The 19970-nt window shown below is 43.7% G+C and overlaps 2 protein-coding genes across 2 annotated transcripts in view; one reads left to right on the forward strand and one right to left on the reverse strand.

The window, feature by feature from the left end:
- TEDC1 (tubulin epsilon and delta complex 1) overlaps positions 1 to 19943 on the reverse strand; it is a 71763-nt gene extending 51820 nt beyond the window's left edge. The window contains exons 1-4 of the mRNA XM_054285940.1: positions 19788 to 19943; positions 18794 to 18872; positions 12923 to 13125; positions 200 to 358 (exon numbers count right to left, since the gene is read on the reverse strand). Of these exons, the coding sequence (XP_054141915.1) occupies positions 200 to 358; positions 12923 to 13125; positions 18794 to 18872; positions 19788 to 19943 (597 nt within the window). The remainder of the gene's footprint in view (positions 1 to 199; positions 359 to 12922; positions 13126 to 18793; positions 18873 to 19787) is intronic.
- Positions 1 to 19970, forward strand: part of SEC22B (SEC22 homolog B, vesicle trafficking protein) — a 293305-nt gene that overhangs the window by 65045 nt on the left and 208290 nt on the right. The gene's annotated exons all lie outside the window — the stretch shown is intronic.

The raw sequence follows: 19970 nt of genomic DNA on the forward strand, positions 1-19970 counted from the left end.
TTACAAACACTGAACATGCTACATTTTCTCATGGTTCTGCCACACTGGGGAAAGACAGAGGTGCTTATATTCAGAGTGATTCACTCTTACCTACAGAAAATGCAGAACTAGCAAGCAAGAATAATTTGTACATTTAGCTCTAGCTGACAAGGCTTTTAAATAATCAACTATGTCATGGTGAGTTAGAAGAATCATTTACCTTGTGCAAAAGTTTGCATTGCTCCTGGTGCTGAGCGTGCAAACTGCACCACTGCAACCTCAGCCTCCCGTGCAACCACTGCAGGTACCGAACATCCACTCTGCCTTCAGGCCCTGCTTCACCTGGGCCTTCCTGGCTCTCAGGCACATCATCTTCACACTGAAAGCAGGAAAGGATACCAGACTGATTTAATTAGTTTCAATATTTTCAAGTCATCCATCAGTGAACACACAAGATATTCAGGCCAAAGAAGAAGAAAATCGCCCTAAAATGAAGTCAATTCCAGCAGCACAGAGAAATTAGAACACAGGACTGGGAACAGCCTAAACAAGTAGAGAAGTGTGGAATACATATCAGCTTCTCAGCTGTGATATGGTGAGCTGTCTCCCCTCCCATCTTTCATTTTCCATACCCAGGAAGACACAGTGTTCCTGAGACAGCAAGCATGTTCTTTACCCAGACGGGAAAAAATGTATTTTGACTGCATTCTAATATGTCAAAGAACATAAATAAGATTTAGCTCCTGCAGTGTCTTCCTGAGACCCCATTTTGTAAATCAATAACTTATACAGGGACAAAATCATGGGCCTCTGCTTGCCCAGCTATTTTCTTCTCTCCATCCAGCATTTCCTGTCTGGCAGGATTGAGGAAAAGAAAAAATCCTGCAGCTGGCAGAGACCAGGACTCCACAGAGGCACTCCCAGCTACAGTTGTATCATCTGTCTTGCTTGTTTTGCCTTTTTCTAGAGTAATTTGGAAGGAAGAACAGAGAAGCAAAGAGTTTCCATTTGTTCATCTTGTCCCACTTTCCCTCTGCTGCAGATGAAAACCCAACACCAGCCAACACCTTCATCTTCTGCATGAAATTTCTGCAGCACATTTGTTGTATCTCTTTCCCAGGAACACAGGGAATTCCACCTCCCCCAGCCCCTTGCACAAAGAGATCATTCACATGTACAGACAGACCTCTCCGTTTGCAGCTCAGACTCCTGCAGATTGCAAATTAAGAGGGGAAGAAGACATGGGTAGTTTTACCTCTGATGCCAGTAATACCATTTAAAGTAGAGCTTTCCCTTTCATGCAGTCTATAGGAATTACACACAATAAACACAACCCATCATTCCAAACATTTTTACCACATGTCATAAGAAGTAGAAATAACACAGAACTGCAAAGACCTGGTTATTCAGAACGGATGTTTGCCATTCTGAAAGTGTCTCCCAGTTCTTAGACTCTCAAGACATTTCTTTTAAGTAGAAATTTTAAAAGCCTATTTGAAACATGACTGTTTGCAAGAAAACACTTAGGGAGATATTTGGACCCCAGACCTTGATGGTATTTAAGCATATGTGCTTCCCTGCTTCACAGATTTACACGTTCAGGAAAATCTTCAAAAGATCCAGTTGGCAGGCAAAGCTTGGATGTAGTTCCAATTTGGATCCTAAACTAACAATGCAAACTGTAAAATGAAGAGATTTAATCTTGCCTAAAATGCAGATTTCAAGTGTGTCTACAACCATGATCAAATAATCCCCTAACACTTGTTTTAACCTAAATATCTGCAGCTGACAGAGCCTCTATTACAATGAGTGTCCCTATTATTCATAAGCACAAAAATGCTTTTCTGGTCACATACCAAACTGTATCAGTATTACAGGTCTGTTCCCTTTTGCTCTGTGGCTCAGATAAACAAATGCTATAAATCACAGAGGTGCAGGGCTGGTAAAGGGCTTCTACTTTAAAGGCACAGATTCATCTTTAACAAAAAAAAAAAAAAAAAAAAAAAAAAAAAAAGAGGGAAAAAAAAAAAAAGAAAAAAGAGTTTGCGTCAACTCCAACATCCCTCTTCTTCCTCTGCTCCTTTGTCTCCAGGCTCCCAAACCAAGGCACTGTGTCCTAGGGCACTGCAGTCCAAGCCAAGTAGCTCCATGTAAGAGCCTGAATGAGGGATGTGGGACTCCAGGCAGCTCTCCAAAATGCAGTTTATTCCATCCAAGAGGTTACAGCAGTCCAGGGTCATGGGTGACAGAGCTGTGCCCACAGCTGTCAGCTCCAGTTGCAGCCAGGCCTGGAGACACTTTGGTTTTGGTTACATTGCATTATATAATTTTGCTTTTCTTTGCTGAGCATCTTAATACAAAAGAACCAATCTACACCTTAACTTTTACCTATAGCCTATCATAACTACTATAATTACCATATTCATGTTACTGTTCTCCAATCACTAAAAGTTAGTACATTACAGTTTAAGCTAGATGTTTTTCAGTTTTCTTGCAATGGAAAATTCTAAGACCTTTCTTCTACTTGCAACATTGGCAGTCCTGTCTGCCTGTGCTTTCTGCCTGGCAAAAACATCTTCTTGTTTGGGGTGGGTTTATCCTTTGCTCTAAGCCATAAAAACCCCTTCTAACTAACACACCCTTTGCCTCCTTGGTTATCCAGTAAGACTGGCTCAGCAATTCTTTTCTTCTGTATCAAAACTTGCTTTCATTTCTACTCCTTCTTCAGATTTTACATTCAAAAATCTTTCTTCCAAGCATCCATATCTGTGAGACTTTCTTGTCAAACTTTCATCCTTCCCAACACCTCCACAGCTCAGATGTTTTGCCCCAGCCAGGAAGGTTTCAGGACCAGGACACCATGCAGATATGATCACCAAGCTGCCCATTAGCATGGTAGCCAAGCAGCTGGATATTAGTTATGGCAACAGAGAAAACTCACGTGTAAAGAACATTAAAACACCTCACATAAGCAGCTAGAAAGCCACAAGGCCAAAGACAGACTTGGGAATCCCAGATTAAAATCTGCAGTGTCCATAATTTACAGTCCTACTCCAACTTCCCTGGTTAGAGGTTTCAGAACAGCACAAATACTGCTCTCCTGGGGATTTATTTCAGGAAGGAATGGCATTAGACTCGATTGCTTTGGCAGTACAGTGACAAACACCATGCAGAGCTAATTTTATTGTAGCAACCTGCCTTATTAATATTAAAATAAGGAAGCCAGCCAATGCATTTTTAACAGGATCTCTCCATTATTTATTTCACAAACTGCACAAAAAATTTACTTTTGCTATGAAATACTTATCCCAGCATAAAGTAAACAAGGTAAAAAAAAAAAAGGTCTTGCATATTATACTGTGACCTCAATTTCCAGTCCCATCTTTACAATCTAAGACTATTTACTGCTCTCCCAGGGGGTGAAAAATCACTAAAACACCGGCCCAAGCTACAGGCTTTGCTTTGAGTATCACTGTGAATTTATCTAACCTATGTAGCAGCCCAGGTACACACCTACACTCCCTCTGAGATACAGAAGTGCATATTTTCTTAGTCCAGTTCAGAGAGAGCAGCCAAGGCAACTACCCAGGGACCCCAATGGCCTTCCCACACTTGGGATGCTCCACACCACTTCTGGAAGAGATCATTCCACAGCCACTCCCCAGAGAAGCATTTTGCTTGCAAACTGTTTGCTGCAATTAATGCTTCTCTCTAATTCCATTTCACACAAGGGAGGTGCCGGGATCAGCTCGAGGAATTGGTGCCACAGCCCTGCAGTTCAAAAGCCACATGAGCAAACATCAATGCCCTCCTCATCACCACACGGAGGCTTTTCCCATCACTGTGATACCTGAGCTGGGCTGGTCAAACTGGGAGTTTGGACCTGCCAGAGCACCCCTGAGCAGTGTAACTTAGGAAAACTGATTAAGCAGAAGATAGAACGAAGCTCCTCATTTCACTCCCACCATAACTCACCCCCAAAGGAGCTTTCTATCCTAAAAGCTCCAAGCACTGCTGTTAGAAGTTTTCAGTATCCACTCATTGGCAAGACTAAGAAAAGCAAGCACAAGTGATCAAAGTGACAAGCATATATTTACACGAGCTCCCTCCAAGCCAGTTTCTGAACTATCACCCTGCCCACACTCCAGCAGAACCACCTCTCCTGTGGTAAAAGACCCAGGAGAAACAAACAGCTAAGCCCCAGAACAAATACACCTTCCAAGACAACACCCATCACCATCCCAGCTAAGGTAGCTCACAAACTACAAAACCTACCCCAGGCTCACAAATACACCTCTGGCTTAGTCAGACCTAAACGTGGTTTATGTCCCAAAAGCACATTTTTAACAATTTTTGCAAGGCAGCCTAGAATTCAGTCTTTAACACACAAATTTTGCCCAAAACATCAAATCCCAATCTATTTCAAGTCAAATTATAAAAAAAAAGGTATCAGATCATTCCCAAAAAGTGTGAATTGGCTTGTGGTTAGACAATGCAGCAAGTGCATTAAAAAACCCCTAACACTGCCAAAGTCCTCCTGGCAGAATTGTTCTGAGCAGACAAGTCAGAGTCATGAAATACAGTGAACTGAAAAAAGCCATCAGATATGAAAGTGTTCAGAGGAAAAGAATTAGGGGTGGGAGAAAGGAGGGTGTGAAAAAGACATGGTGCTTTATCAATTTTCAGCCACATTCCATACATCTGAGGAAACAACTTGCATGCAATGTGCTTAGAGAGAAATTAAAGATTAAGAAGTTTCAACTTCAACAGCAGAAATGAAGCTGTTCTTTTTTGGTTTGAAATACAAAGCAATCCCACTTTATCAGAGAGCAGGTGTACCAACAGTAGATGGAGATAAATTAAACAAGTACTTCATCACATAAATACTTCATCAAAGAACAACACAGGCACCAGTGTGTTTACAGACATATGAGAAGGGAGCATTTTTTCCACTGCTTGCTCTATTTGAGGATTTTAGTGACTTGGTATGGAATAGATTTTGCTCTGCTCATACATTTTGATTTACTAAAACTCCAAAAACTGATTTAATGAAAACTTCCTCGCAGATCCAGTGATATGCCATTAGCAGGACTGCAGAGGAAACACTCTGCTGCGCAAATTCATCTAGACTTTCTACACTATTCCTACTGATATAGGAATCTTTCAGGCTTATAAATCCTTACCTTAATAAATTCACTGTGCTCTGAGCAGGCACTGGAATAGAAAGGGCCGTGCTGCCTGCACTGCTGTAAAACACAGCCATGGCAGGGCTGGCTCCCCCAGATATGCTCTTTTCTGACTGTGAGCTGCCACCTGTCGGCCCAGGACAGAGCCCAGCTCATCCCCACCGAGCTCTGCCTTTCCCCAGGCATCTTCCAAATCCCTCCAAGCACCAGTTCCCTGCCTCCACACCTGGACAACCAGCCAACAATCTGCTGCTCACGCTACCCATGGAGAAACAAGCCTGCTGGAACATGGATAAGATGTTTAACCCATGGATAGATGCACTAGGTCAACCCCCTGACACTAATCCTTGAGCAGAGCAACACAAAGCAAATGCCAGCTGAAGCCTCCAGTGCCCATTCCCAGCCCACGGGACTGACTCCAGGTCTAGACAGAAAACATTTACTCACCCACCACTCGGATCTTAACTACTCTCAGCCCACAGCCTGGTATCACAAAGGTGGGTGGGAGCACATTTAGATCCTCACTGCAGGGCTCAGGAAAGGCAAGGCAGTCACATAAATCAAGCCAATAAAGTGCTTCTGCAGCTTTTACTGAGCGCTCGTTCCGAGCCACTCATAATTCAGACATTGGTTTTGATGTGACATAACATATGTTAACTTCTGTAATTACACATCTTTAAACAGAAGACAGTTTTTGGTTGATTTTTTTTTTCCTAATTAAACACCATAGCCAGAAATAACAGTATCAGACATGCTTTCTTAATTAATACAGCCATATATCTATCTGCAGGAGGGAAAATGTGAAAAGGAACAATCTGAGCAGATGAATGCAAAAGGGACAGCACTATTTTCATTAATAGCACCATAAACAACACTAAATGGATTTCCTCATAGACAAGACAGGATCCAGATTAGATTTATGCAGGGAAAGATAGATGGTGTAAAAACCCATTCCCAAATGGTGCACATACCAATTAAATCTCCAGATATTTGCATAGAATGTCAGTTTTCCACAAACATGAGTGCTCTCAACATTGAAGTTACGCTCATATCGCATTCAGCAATTAAAATTAAAAGAAGTGAAGTCCTGTGTTTCCTCAAGGCCTTTTAGCTTTTAAATTTCTATGCCTCTTGTAAGAATTACTACTCACAATAGCACTCCCAAGAGCTTACTCTTGGCAAAGAGTGAAAAAGAGAAGGTGCTGAAGGAAGACAGAAAATGTGAACACAGCTCTTACCCATGCCTGCCTTGTTCAAACAAGCCTCTCTGGCAGTAGCCACGGGCCTGAGGCACTAGAGCACATCAGTCCTTTATCCCATCCCTCCCCACTCATTTGGGAGGCTCTTTAAGAGCTCTGCAATACAGCAAAAGCACGAGGCCTTTCAATGAGCTCGGCAGTGCTGCCTAATCTTTGGAGCTGCAAGGTTTTAAAAAAGAATGTTAAAATCCCAATGCTCACTGCATTATATATTCAGACAGAACATGGAAACTCAACATCCTAAGACCAACACGTGACAGGGCAGACCTTAACTGGGAGAGCATTCTGCAAGGCTCATGAAATGCAACACACAGATAACGCCTTGCATTGCTTTTTTTCCCCCTGTCTGCAGCTGTAATTCCCCTTGCCAAAGGCCATTTGCTCCATGGTGGCAAGAGAGGAGCCCCTGGAGAGAGAAAGATGCAGCTCCCTGCAGCAACAGCACACCTGGAGCTAGGGGAACACAGGGAACAGCACCTGCCCTCCAGGAGAGAGGAGACAGAGCTCTGGGTAAGGGCCTGCCATGCCCCTCTCCACATTCCTGAAGGAAAAGTCCTCCTGAGGGAAAAGTGCTGTATTTCAGAGGATCCTCTCAACCTCAGACCCAGGTTGCTGACAGTGGGACACCACAAGCAGATGCTGACATTTAACTCCAAAGGCTGCAAAGATAATCAGAATGCACCAAAGGCACTGGCTGCTCCCTGGCACTGGAGGGCAGGAGAGGCACTGAAACATCTCAAAGTCCCTCCTGTTTCCCCAACAGCCTGGGAAGGAGCTCCCTGTGCTGGATTTCAGCAAGTACCAGTGTGATCATGGTAAACCTTCCCACCAGCACACCAGTCCCCACCATTTGCTCCTCACACAGCTCAAGGGCCTGTCTGCTGAACCCCATCCAGAACACGTCAGCTGTAATGTCAAGCTCAAGAAATTCTGCAATTCAGACATTACCAGAGACACAGCAGATTCAATAAATTATAAGCCTTTCTGATCAGTTCAGACTTGTCTTTTACAGTGTTTTACTTTGACATGCTGTCTAGAAAAAAAAAAAACACTTCTTAATTGTGCATTCACTGTGTCAAGCAAAGACAAATGTTGGTAACTGCACATCTTCCAGTGTAGCACAGGAAGAAGGCACCATGACAAGTTCAAAGTATGCTACAACAGACTTGTCAGCCACACTGAGGTGAGGAAAATTCTGCAGGAGAAACCTCAGGGATGCTGCACCCTCTGCTGAGGTTTAGCAGATGGCTTATAAAAAAGGAGTGTTCCTTAGCAGCTACTGAATCCAGCAACAGTAATAGCAGAAAAAGGGCAAAAACATAAATGGTGAGAGTTACTAGGAAGACAGGAGGACAAAGAGAATAGAAGTGTAAGCTGAGGGAATAAGGGAGGAAAACCAAAAAATGAAAGCTGACAGACTCATATAGCCCATAAAGATCTGGAAAGTAATTACGCCTCTGAGTCAGAATCAATAAGGTTAATAAAATTCCCTCCTCTGTCCTCACTGGAATTGATGAAGACATGGAAAAAATGCAGAAAACTACTTTTCACTGAAACTAGTGCCCAAGGTTTCCTGGTTTTCTACTAGGGGGAGCATCGAGCTGGGCTGCTACTTTAACACTTTCCTCAATAACATGGTTTATGGAACAGCAGTGACTGTCAGGTTTTCTCTGAAAGGAAGGCATTGCAACAAGATTAGACCAAGCATAAGCCTTACACTATACTGGAAATAGCCAGTGAGCCAAACTAGACCATGACAAACAAAAGATTAATCAAATGGCAAACCTAAGGGTCAGAAGGCATGTTTATCTTCATTTTTGCCCACCAGAAGTAATTAAACTGAGTTCACTTTGGCATGCTGGAGACACACGCAGGAATTCCAAGCACAAGAGACATAATAGCTCTATTTGTTGATTACTACAAATTCACAAAAGGGGAGGGGCATCCAATTTCACCCAGAGGCCCAGAAGCAGACAGGGGGAATTAGTGGAAACAAGAACCAGTGTTTGTGCAACATCTCCTGATGATCATGAGGGATATAACATCACTACACCCATTTAAAAAGCTCAACAGCCTCCACACATAATCAAATTACAGGGCACACAGATTAATTTCAGCTGTAGAAATAAAAGAAGCACAGGCAGTATTCCTCCCTGGAAACAGGAAGAATATTGTGCTCACAAATTACTGCTATTACCTGGCCAAACCATCACAGATTTGGAGAAAGCTGGGGCGGTATCATTGAAATTTAAAATGCGAGGTAAATAAGAATTAGTCAAATATTGAATGTGCTAAAAAGGGAAGTTTATATCAATTATATGCTTCTCAGACAGAATGAGAACTCCCCAGGTGTGCCTCCCAAGTTCAGTGAAGGAGACAGCTTCAACTACAGGTTTTCAGCTGTGTCTTGTACACTTGGATTTGTTCTGTGTGAATAACAGTCAATAAATGGCATTTGAGAATAATGTGCCAGTACATGATCACCAAAGCAACAGCAGACGTTGAGACATCACAGCAGTGAATATCTGAGATGGAAATTCACAAGGGGTGTCAAAAGCCTTTGAAAACCTTGTCCATCAATTACTGGCCCAGTGCTTTAATGCAATTAACAGGAGAGAATTCCCAAGCAGACACTTCAGTGCATCGATGTGAGCCTCCAATTTAGATTGTTCTTAAGTCTTTATAGATCCAACAGAGTTTGTGATTACTTCTTCTAAAGAGTTGGCCAGTGCAAGGTTTGAACTTTCACTTACTGCCTCTGGAGTCACCAACCTGCTGACAGAGGAGCACAGTAAATTCAGAGAACCTGAATAAAGTTTATCATGGATTATGGATCCCAGTTTATCATAGATTATGGGTCCCCTCCTCCTTTTCCTGCTCAGCAACACAGTTTGCTCCTTTAGCTGTTTCCCCTCCCAGTTTATAAATTCACATGGCCAGGGAAGGACCTGCCACAAGCCCCAGGATCCTGGCTCAGCAGACACTGCAGCTCTGCCCTGCCAAAAACCACGAGCTGGAGGCGCCCTGAAGGGATCTCTTACCTAACACACAAAGGCAGCCAAGCCCCAGAACCAGCCCAGGCTACCAACCATGCCTGTCCTTGCCACAACTACCTCACACTGAGTTCTGACTACATTAGCACTACCTCTTACCACCTGTCATCATCTCAGAGTTTATCATTTCAGGAATCACAATCTGAAAATGTAAGTACATGCAAAAGTCAGCTTGTGGAAGCTTTTCCCAGCTCAGGTTCAAAAGATTAAGAATTCCATGCAGAGCTTGAGCTCCTTGTCCATCATGTGTCATGAATACCCTTGTACCTCTGAAAATCCTTTAGAGCTGATGGAAGTGTTCAATTTGCAGGGAAAGAAAACGGTGTTGCTAAGGAACTGCAAAGGAAAAAAGGCCAGAGTGTGGTAGCCTGAAATGAAATTATTTAAATTAATTGGCCGTTGATATGTTGGGTATTTGGCACATTATCAGCAATTCAGCAGGCTTTGTTTTAAACTTGGGCTGAAAGAACAGTCAGAACATGATTGTACACTTAATTTAGGGATTAGCTCCATTCTCTCTTCTCACACAACAGACCCTGTTCATCTTGGTGGATTTCAGACAAAATTGTAAAAGCAAATCACATGAATATCAGTTTGAACTAAAGCTATGCCTACTGTTACTGAGACTCCTTTCCTTTTAAATGAAGACAAAGGGTTCTCTCCAAATTTATTCTCACTGGGAGACCAACAGATGTACTTTTCCAGCAAGTACTGGCTTCCACACTTAGCTCATTTTGGCAGAGATCTCAGCCATGCACAGAACCAAATGTATTTTATGGATTTTTGTTTTGAAACATTTTCACCTCAGGAAAATTGTTGGCAATCATTAAAGATTTCATTCAGTGGAAGATTTTTCAAGTTCTCAACTGGGAATTTCATTTCAATTGTTTTCAAGAGCATTTCCTTCTCTTTCTCCTATTTTTTGAGACAGATCATTCCTGAGTGAAGGTTTTTTCCTCTTCTTTTACCTTTTTCCTTCACTTTACTGAAATAGAAGAGAGTTAAGACTGCAGAGACTGCACGTGTGGTGTATTAACTTACAAGATGTCAGGTAGCAAAGTGACAACCTCACCCTCCCCCTCTCTTACTGAGATTTTGGGGTTTTATTGCTGAACACTGGCTGATGAGCAGGCTTTGCCACATGAATAAAAATAACAAAAAATAACCAAATAACAACAGCCAGCAAATACCAATATCTAACAGCAATAAAACTTATCACTTTTATGAAACAAACAAACAGCAGGTTTTCATGAGTGGTTTCCAAGGAGCTGATTCACTGACCAAAATGAGGTGTGTGACCCACCCATCTCCTCACCCACCACTGCCTCCTTGCATCCTTGCCAGTGCAGTCCTAGATCTTCATTTGCTTTGCACCTAAAGACTAAATTTATTGGTTTTGCAATGCCTAGTTGATCAAATAAAAGGTAAGACCTCTCCCTCAAAATTCCATTTGCTTTAACTTTCTTGTGATGGAGAATCACAAAACCCACTAGTTATGCTATAACTATATTCTTTTTTTTCCCTTGTAAATATCTATTTTTATTGGAGCATCAAAACTGCTGGATAAACACCATACAAGAAATGCTTCCATTAATACAATGAGCTTTACATACACAAGCTAACTCCAACTTCCAGTCTATACAATTTTTGTCTGGTCCATTAAAAAAAATATTCAGACTCTCAAGCCTTTCCAAACACTGTTTGGGACAGTTATGGACTAAAAACATTTAATATGCATCCCATGCTTTTTGAAAAACATGAGTACAGCAGGTGAGAATTGCAGTGAAAGACACACCAGTATGTGTGGCCATGAGAGATAACATTGTATTACCATAGTTCTTTCATCCCTTTTTGGGAATTGCAAAACTTGAAGCCTTCAGAGAAAATAACACAGGTGCTGCCCCACTTCCTGAATTCACATCACATTTCACTTGTCACTCTTTTGTAACAGAAATAAAAGAAAATTTTAACAAAAAAAAAAAAGAGAAACTGCTACTGCAAATTAAAAACAAGAAAAAGGTAAAAGAGAAGCTGAAAGTAAAAAGTTGTCCAGCAATGTGTTTTTTCTGAAATCTCAAGGCACCCTTCACATAAGTAGATGGCACTGCCACTCACAGCTCAGCCTCTTGTGCTCCCTCTTCTGTGCAGCAAATAATTGTAGTGCAGCAAGAGTGGTCCCTTTTCCTCAAAATACTTCTTGTAATGTTGTTACAAAAAGGATTCTTTTCCTTGAACTGTTTTCCATTTGTACAAGTGTTTTCCTTCTGAAGACACTGTTTTTATATTGCAGCTTTCCTGCTTTGCTGCCCCCTAAAAAGGCTCCAGAAAACCAGGGGAAAAACATATATAGGCTCAAGAAAGACCACACACCTTAGACACAAGATAATCAGAGGTAGGGCTTCTGACCTACAAAGTCCTTTGCCAAAAAACTAAGAAATTCTGTGAGCCTGTCATCTTGAAGCAGACTGAGCAGTAATTAGTGTCTGACTAGATGATGGCTACTTCTGAACACTTTCTATGTACTAACACCTTTTACTAACAGAAAAAACAACATACTCTAGTGTGTTCTCAAAGGTCATTAGTTACCTCAAGGGCAGGAGCTGCCATTTGAGACCTTGTTGTTTGCAAAAAGTATTATTTGCTTTACCTGCTCTACCCAACAGTGCCAACACAGGCAGCATTCACTGCTAACCTGTTTGCCTGCCCTGCAGAACCACTCACAGATCAGTCTGGGAGCCCAAGACCCAGAAGCAGAGAGACTGAAGAGATTCACTTACCTCCACAGTGGCCTCACCCACACTGGAAATAGAAATCAGGGAATTCAGGCAGGGGAGAGAGTTTGATAAAGAGAAAGAACTGTGGTGGCGTTAAAAGGGGTCCCAGGACGAGGGAAGAGAGGAGAATCTTGACCCCATGTTTCAGAAGGCTGATTTATTATTTTATGATATATATTATATTAAAGGAAAATGATACACTAAAACTATACTAAAGAATAGAAGAAAGGATTTCATCAGAAAGCTGGAAAGGAAAGGAATGGAATGATAATAAAATCTTGTGACTGACCAGAGAGTCTGAGACAGCTGGACTTTGATTGGCCATTAATTAAAAACAACCACATGGACCAATCAAATATGCACCTGTTGCATTCCACAGCAGCAGATAAGCATTGTGTTTCTTTTTCTTTTTCCTGAGGCTTCTCAGCTTCTCAGGAGAAAAAACCCTGGCAAAAGGATTTTTCATAAAATGTGTCTGTGACGAAGAACCCCTAAGCTTTGCGCACAGAAAGCTCAGAGAAGGGAAAGGAAACAGACAGTGGCCATTTTTGAAGCTGCAGTCGCTTACCTGCCAAGGCACCAGGCCAGCACCCGTGACACCCTGCCGGTGACACAGCTGCTGTCACAGGTGACTCGTGCACAGCGTGGGGGGGAGGACACAGCATGCTCACCGTGCACACAGAGGTGTGGTCCCCAGTCTGCACTCTGTTGTGGGCCAGCAGCTGCTCCAGGAGGCCGGGGCAGTGCAGCAGCCAGGAGAAGGCCAGCAGCAGCTCCCGGCTGCCCGCGGAGCCGTCGGCCGGCAGCCGCCGGAGCTGGGGCCGCCGGTAGCCGTGGTACCACAGAGCCCACTGCACAAACCTCACCTGGGCACCTGCAACGGCAAAACACCACGGAGTGACGCCCTGCAGCACTGCATGCACACACCCAGCCCCACAGTGCTGCCTCCTCGGAGGGCAGCACCTTCACCCAGCCTCAGGAGGGCAGGGGGGATTTGGTCTTTATCAAGGGTCATTGTAGCCTTGAGCTGGAGATAGAAATGAGATGGGTGAGATGCTTGGGGTTTTGTGTAGAATGGTTGAATCTTTATTGCACATAGCTTTACTTTTATATGGTGTTAGAAGTGCCCTGTTTGAATTTAATTGGATAGCAAATTACTGAAACTCAGTTGATTGGTTGGTAATGGCTAATGTACATGTTGATCAAATTTTTTTTTATTTCCAGATAGTTTATATTTTTTCTTTATGGACTCACAGGATAGACTTTTTATTTTTGTAGCTGTGAACTCTTTTCTCATAACAATAGATTGTTATGTAAACTGATTTTTATTTTTATAATTTTTTTTCTTAGGTTAGTTTAGCCAGAAGAGTAAGGTTTAAACCATGTTTTATAAGGCTTTTCTTTTATAAGTTTTTATCTATATGAAACAATCAACAGCTGGTGAAAGACAGGAGGGAAAGGATAAAAGCCTTCGTTATACTGCCCCATTCTGATTGCAGGAACTGCTGCTCAGGGAAAAGAAGAAATTCAAAGTTGGGATCAAGACCCGTAATGGCGTCCTGGAAATTAACAAAGGCAACAAAGGCAACTAGCCACCCCCACTACAATGGGACTCCAATTCACCTATTCATTTTTTATGAGTCACCAAGCATGCTATGAATTAGTAAACACTCTGAACCACTCTACTCCTGAACTAAACTGGAATTTAGAGATAGGAGCTTCACAGCCTGCTGCAAATCTCTGAGCACCAGAGAGGAGAGATAATGCAGCACAGCACATGGGCTATTAAATTCTCAGGAATGCTCTGATCCATATTCCTTCACACCAGCAAATGTTACCTGACAGCTACAAGACAGGCACTGCAGGGCTGTAAAATACTGAGGAAACATAGAGAAAGTTATTATTAAAAAAGGTTCTGCCCGATAAACCTTGGCTCTGCACTAAGTCAAAAACAGAATAAAGAACATAATTAGGGGGACAATGAAAACAACACATACTGGCTAAGAACCAACAGCTGTAAAAGGAAGATCTGCTCAGAAAGTTTCTGGAGTTCTCTGAGGGCTACAAGAAGCAAGTGATTAAGGAAGATTCAACCAGTGCAAGACATTTAGACTTCCCACTGGGATTCAGCTTGCACAAAGAAACCAAGGCACTGCAGTGGGGGGAGAGGAAAAGCCTTGGATCAATGACAAGTACCCAGCAGACAAGAACCAGAGGGCAGGAACAAACAGTGGTTTCACATGAGGGCTCTGTGCTAAACAGCTGCTGTTCAAACAACTCAAAATGACACTTAGACAACGTGACAGTGACAGAAAACTTGGTGCTGATGTGATATTAGTAGTAAAGAATGCAGGCAGATCATGAAGGACTGCAGAACCTTGAGCCCAAGCTTTAAAAAGACAGATAAAAGTATTTTTAGAAAAAATGAAAAATTATGTGCACAAAGAAAGAAATGTTCCTAACTTTACTGACTTACAACATGAGACTGGACCTGGAAGTGCTCTGTGGGCTCAGGAACACCATCTCAGATGATAAGGTTTTTAATGACAGTATCACAATTGGTTCTGACAGGCATCCAAAGGCAAGCTCAGTGTGAGAAACCTAGCAAGGACACTGAACAGAACACAAATACCCACTGTGACCCTGTGATTATTTCTTCTCTCCCATTAAGGCTACAGAAAATTTGGAAAGAAATGAAGAGAAAGGACAAGTACAACCACAAGAACAGAACAGCTGCACTGTAAGAAGCGATGAAGTAGGCCAAGAAGAGCAAGAATGGATATGACAAAACTCTTCAAAATCCTGAGTGCTGTGCAATTGGTGAAGAGTGGATGATTTGTTTGCACAACACTCAACACAAGAACTGTGAGCCAACAAAGTTAGCAAGCATGTGAGTCAAAACATGATAAAAGAGATGCTTTTCACACATGCAGCAAAATTCTGAAATTGCTCACTGTGGGACTCTATGGACTCCTGAGAGTCACTCAGGCTCAAGGAGAAACTGGATTCACAGAACAGCAGTTCATGGAAACTTATGAAACACTAACATATCCTCTCTGGATTGCAAAGTCTGAGATGTAAACTGCTGGAGGCTGAAGGAGTATCCCCCATGCCATGAAAGCATCCTTCTAGATTTGCTCTTTTCTTTCCCTTTGACAGCTGTCACAGCTGGGTGGAGCTAGAGGAATCTACAGTTTCATGCAGTTCAGGCATTCCTACAAAGACCTAAATCACTCCATTTGCCCTTTCCACAGACCCTGTAAATGGAACAAGCAGCTTCCCTTCCCCATGTCAGGGTGGCAGAGATGCCTATGGCTTGCTAAAAATCTTACTGGAGATGTGCTCTCCAATCCTTCAAGCACAAGAGGAGCATGGAGATATTTCAGATTTTATTTTGATCACTTGTGAACATTCCTACATGAGCAGGGTTTTCATGACATCCTTTCCTTTTCTGTGTGCATTTGTCAAGAAAGGAACTGCCATAACAGATAAAGGAAGAAATCCTCCAAAAGGAAGGATGGTCAGTACATGCTTTCCTCCTTTTTCAAAGCAAATAAGCATCACATGCTGCCATCTGCAGTTCAAGGAGCTCCTTGAAAAATCACATATCAAAGTGGAGGAAAGGAGGGCAGGTCAGGTGGTTTTTATTTTCTTTTATCACCATTTCCCTGCTCTGATATATCATTCAGGCCAGACCCACCAAGGCAATTCACCACCTGAATTTCAGTGTTCTTCTGGTCCTTTATCTCCCCCTCTTTCATATCTCCCTCTGCAACACACTGCCCTCACAGGAGAGAGTGCAGCTGGTGTGCCAGGCAGGAGTTGGGAGTGAGCAGTCAAGGCATGGATCTGGGGCTCAAGGAGCCTTCCTGTGACCTTAGAGAAGTCCCTTAGTTTTCCCCATCTCCAGAGTGCTCAAGTTAAAATGCAAAAGTACAAATGGCAACAAAAGTATAAATGGCAGTTATGTGAGCACCCAGGACCAAGATGGATTCTTCCATAATGTGCAACCAAGAGAGAGGAAAAAACATCACTCAGATAGAAGAGACACACCAGACACCTCTCTGACATCTTCTCATGGCACTAGGATTGGGAAATTTATACAGAAAGGCCTTCATAAGGCTCCCAACTAATCCCCTTCTCCACAGATAGTATTTATAAAACTATATTCAGCAAGTAAGATCAAGCTGGGGATGAACCTCAGGGTTCAGCTCACTTAAAACTATACTCTTCCACTCCTGACAAATATTTTCAGTGTTTACAAGATGATATTCAAATAAGAGCTATGCACTAGGCTGGCAGGCTAAAATGGAAAGGAACTACAAACCAAGTACAAGCACAGGCACAGACACATCACTTCATGCACTCAGACAAGGAACACCTGCATAGGTAGTGGTATTATGGGAAACTACTGCTTCAGAAAAACATTTTCTGCTGCTTTTGTCAAACAAACAAAAATCTATTGCAGCTCCACACCTCTTTCCCATGCCATAAAAACTGAACAGCAATCCCAGAAAATAAATGTGTCCTCCAACTATCCAAATGCATATTGCACTGCTACCTGGTGGGGCTGTCAGTTTGTTAACCAAGTCCATCAGACTCTGTTAAGAACAAGCAGCATTGAAACCACTAATCATGATTTCATCAGCAAGGTTATGCCCAGAGTATTCACACAGCTTACTCTGACTCTCCACTGTCCAGGGGCCCACTGCTGTGACATGTTTAAGGGGCTGGGTTTTACAGCAAGTTTACACCAAAGTTTACAGTAAGTGCTTTTCACTGTGGGAAGAAAAAATTCTCACAGAACCAGAAACCAGGAAGCAGCAGCTGCAGAATTTTATAACCACTGACTGGTAGGCTTCAGTGGGATTCCTGAATTAGCCAAAGATCAGTGTTTCCTTTTGAAAAATAAAGGATACAAGATCACTGGAGAATGGCTTCTCTTTTCCAGAAAGCTGTTTCTATGCTCACAGTAACCCCTAGACCAAAGGAGTCTTCACAGCCCTCCTCTGGGATCTGGCAACTGCTGCCCTCCTTATTTTAACCAAGGTAATTAAGAGGTTGTACAAAAAGAGCAAAGAAAAGCAGAGCTTGATCTGTGGACTAAGGCACTAGACTTGGATTAGAGGAATCTGTTTCAATTCTCTGTTGTGTAACAGGATCCTACACAAACCTGAGAAAGTTATTTAGTGCCTATGCCCAAGGCTTATTTCATTTGCATTAAATACACAAGAGACCAGAGCTGGGGCAGAGAAGAAAAGCAGTAAAATATCGATTGTGTTCAGAGCAGACAACTCATTCACTTGCCAAGCAAAAGTAATTAGTGTCATTTGAAAAACAGTACAGCTCCCCAGCCCAAATTTCAGCTTTAATCACCGAGTTGTGACTAAAAAGGTTTCTCAGAAATCAGCAGAGCAGTTCTCAGCAGAACCACACACTGGTACCTCACAATGTACCAGCTGAGGCTGTGTTTGCTGTCCCCAGAGCCAGGAACCTGCCACATGCACTTGGAAATTCTGTCCCCAGATGCTACAGGCAATCAGTATGGGAGCAGCCAGGACCCAATAAGGTTGCAATGTGCAGGACCACATCCACAATGCCGTGGGAGACAGTCAATAAACAGACTTGCCATACACAGCAGACTGTGGATGAGTGGAAAAATAAAGACAGCCAAATGAAAAATAGCAGTCCTGCGAGTAACAGGACTTCCTGCTGAGCTACCAGCTGAACTATGCTGGTGGTTTTGCTCTGCATTCCACAATGCTGAACCTTTCTTAATTCCATTTACAGAGCCACCAGGCTCACAGCCAGCCAGGGGCTCATGCAGTGCTGTTTAGGGTGTTTTGCTTTCAAGGGCACAAGTGAATATTAAATGGAGTTGGTATGAGGAGACCTTGATTCATCACAATACAATTCTCATACAATGAAAAGGCCCTAGACAGACATGTTTCAAGAGAGAAGGTGGGAAGTAGTGGTACATTTAAGAAGTAAATAGTGTTTCTGCTGTTTTGAGAAGCCAATCTGCATTCACCTCCTCTCTGGAGCAGTGGCCTTGTCCTTAAAGACATTATTCACAGTCCCCCTAAAGTAATCACACACAGTCCATTTCTTGTTTTGTCTAGAACTTCAATCCAAAACACTGCCTTCATGGTTCTCACGTTGCAATTCCTGGCTCTGACACAGGACTGGATAGAAAATGACTAACAGAATCATGGTATGAATGGGAAAAGAAGGAAAAAACCAAATCTACTTCTGTCTTTGCAGATACTGAGAATGCAAATGCATAACATCACTGCAGAGATTTACCTGAAATAAAATGTCACAGGGATGCAAGAGCCCGTGGAACATCCCAGTTTCCAGGACAAAGAGTAGCAAACCTGCCTCGCAGCACGTTTCCTCATCACTAAACCTGAGGCCTGGTAAGTTGGTGGCACAAGTGTGCAACACAGAGCACTCACTACAGGGAGAAAGGAGCCAAAGGTGCTACAAAACCTGTCCCAGGACAGATGGAAACTGCAGTCAGCCAGAATGATGTTATTTACCTATAGCATCAGACTCTGTCCAGCTGCCCCCGTGGATCTGCTTCAGAAGCACATACAGCAGCTTCCAGAAGTCCAGGCTCTGCAAAAGAGAGGGGTGGAAGGGGAGATCAGCAGGAAAAATATCTGCCATATTAATTATTTAGTCTTAATTAGGCAATTAAGCCCATATCTGAACATCACACACGGAACAGCACATCTGCTGACCCAGCCAGCACCATCTGATCAGGCAGATTCATGTATGTCAATGTTCTGTTCATGTATGTTCACGTTCCTGCCTGGTGAACACAGAATCTATAGAAAGGAGCAGACAGAAAGAAAAGGGCTAATGTTGTACAGCAACACTCAGCACTCCTACAGAGACACCCATGTGTGGAGCAGTCCAAAATCTGCTCTGATACAGCCACATATGGCACAGCTCAGCCGCAGTCAAACAGGCACCTGAACACATCTGACCAGCGCCAACCTCACTAAGAGGCACGACAGAATGAGCTGGAACTGAGAATGGTTTCTTGGCTGCACAAGGACAGCATGCTGACAAACTCAAACAGTGATTCTTACGGCTGGAATCTCAGTCAACACTCGTAAAACCCTTAAAATAGCCGAGGAAGGGAGGTACCCTGTGTGCGAGCTGGCAGCCTCGGAGGCACAGCCAGACCCAAGCTGGGTACGGCAAAGGGCAGCAACCCCAGGCGACACCGAGGAGGTGTCGCAGACCAGGGTGAACACCAGGTTACAGCCACAGTGAGGCACAGCCCTTCCCAGAGCGGCGAGTTTGCTGAGATTCCCTAACACGCGTCTGCTGGGCGGACAGGGAGCCGGGGCCACAGCGAGCCGGGGTCACACCGCGGCCCCTCACGGAGGGCCTGTCCAAGGCTCAGTGCCCGTGGCGCTGCCGTGCAGAGCCCAGCGTGTCCCCGGGCCCCGCCGCACTCGGGGGTCCCGCTGGTCTCCGCTGGTCCCCGCAGGGTCTCCGGGCGGAGCGGCCGGCGCTCACCGCCTGCGGCCGGTCGAACCTGGCGCGGCGCAGGGTGTCGGGGGCGGGCCGGGCGTGGGGCGGCAGGGCCCGGCACAACGCCCCGACGGCGGCAGACAGCGCCGGGCCCCGCTGCCGCTGCTGCTCCCGGGGCTGCTCCCGCCGCCGCCCGCGCATCACGCCGCTCCCGCCGCCCCGGGCTCC

This window comes from Melozone crissalis, unplaced genomic scaffold, assembly GCF_028551555.1.
Source record: "Melozone crissalis strain CALT ecotype California unplaced genomic scaffold, PUWL_Pcris_2 ptg000045l_1, whole genome shotgun sequence".
NCBI lineage: Eukaryota > Metazoa > Chordata > Aves > Passeriformes > Passerellidae > Melozone > Melozone crissalis.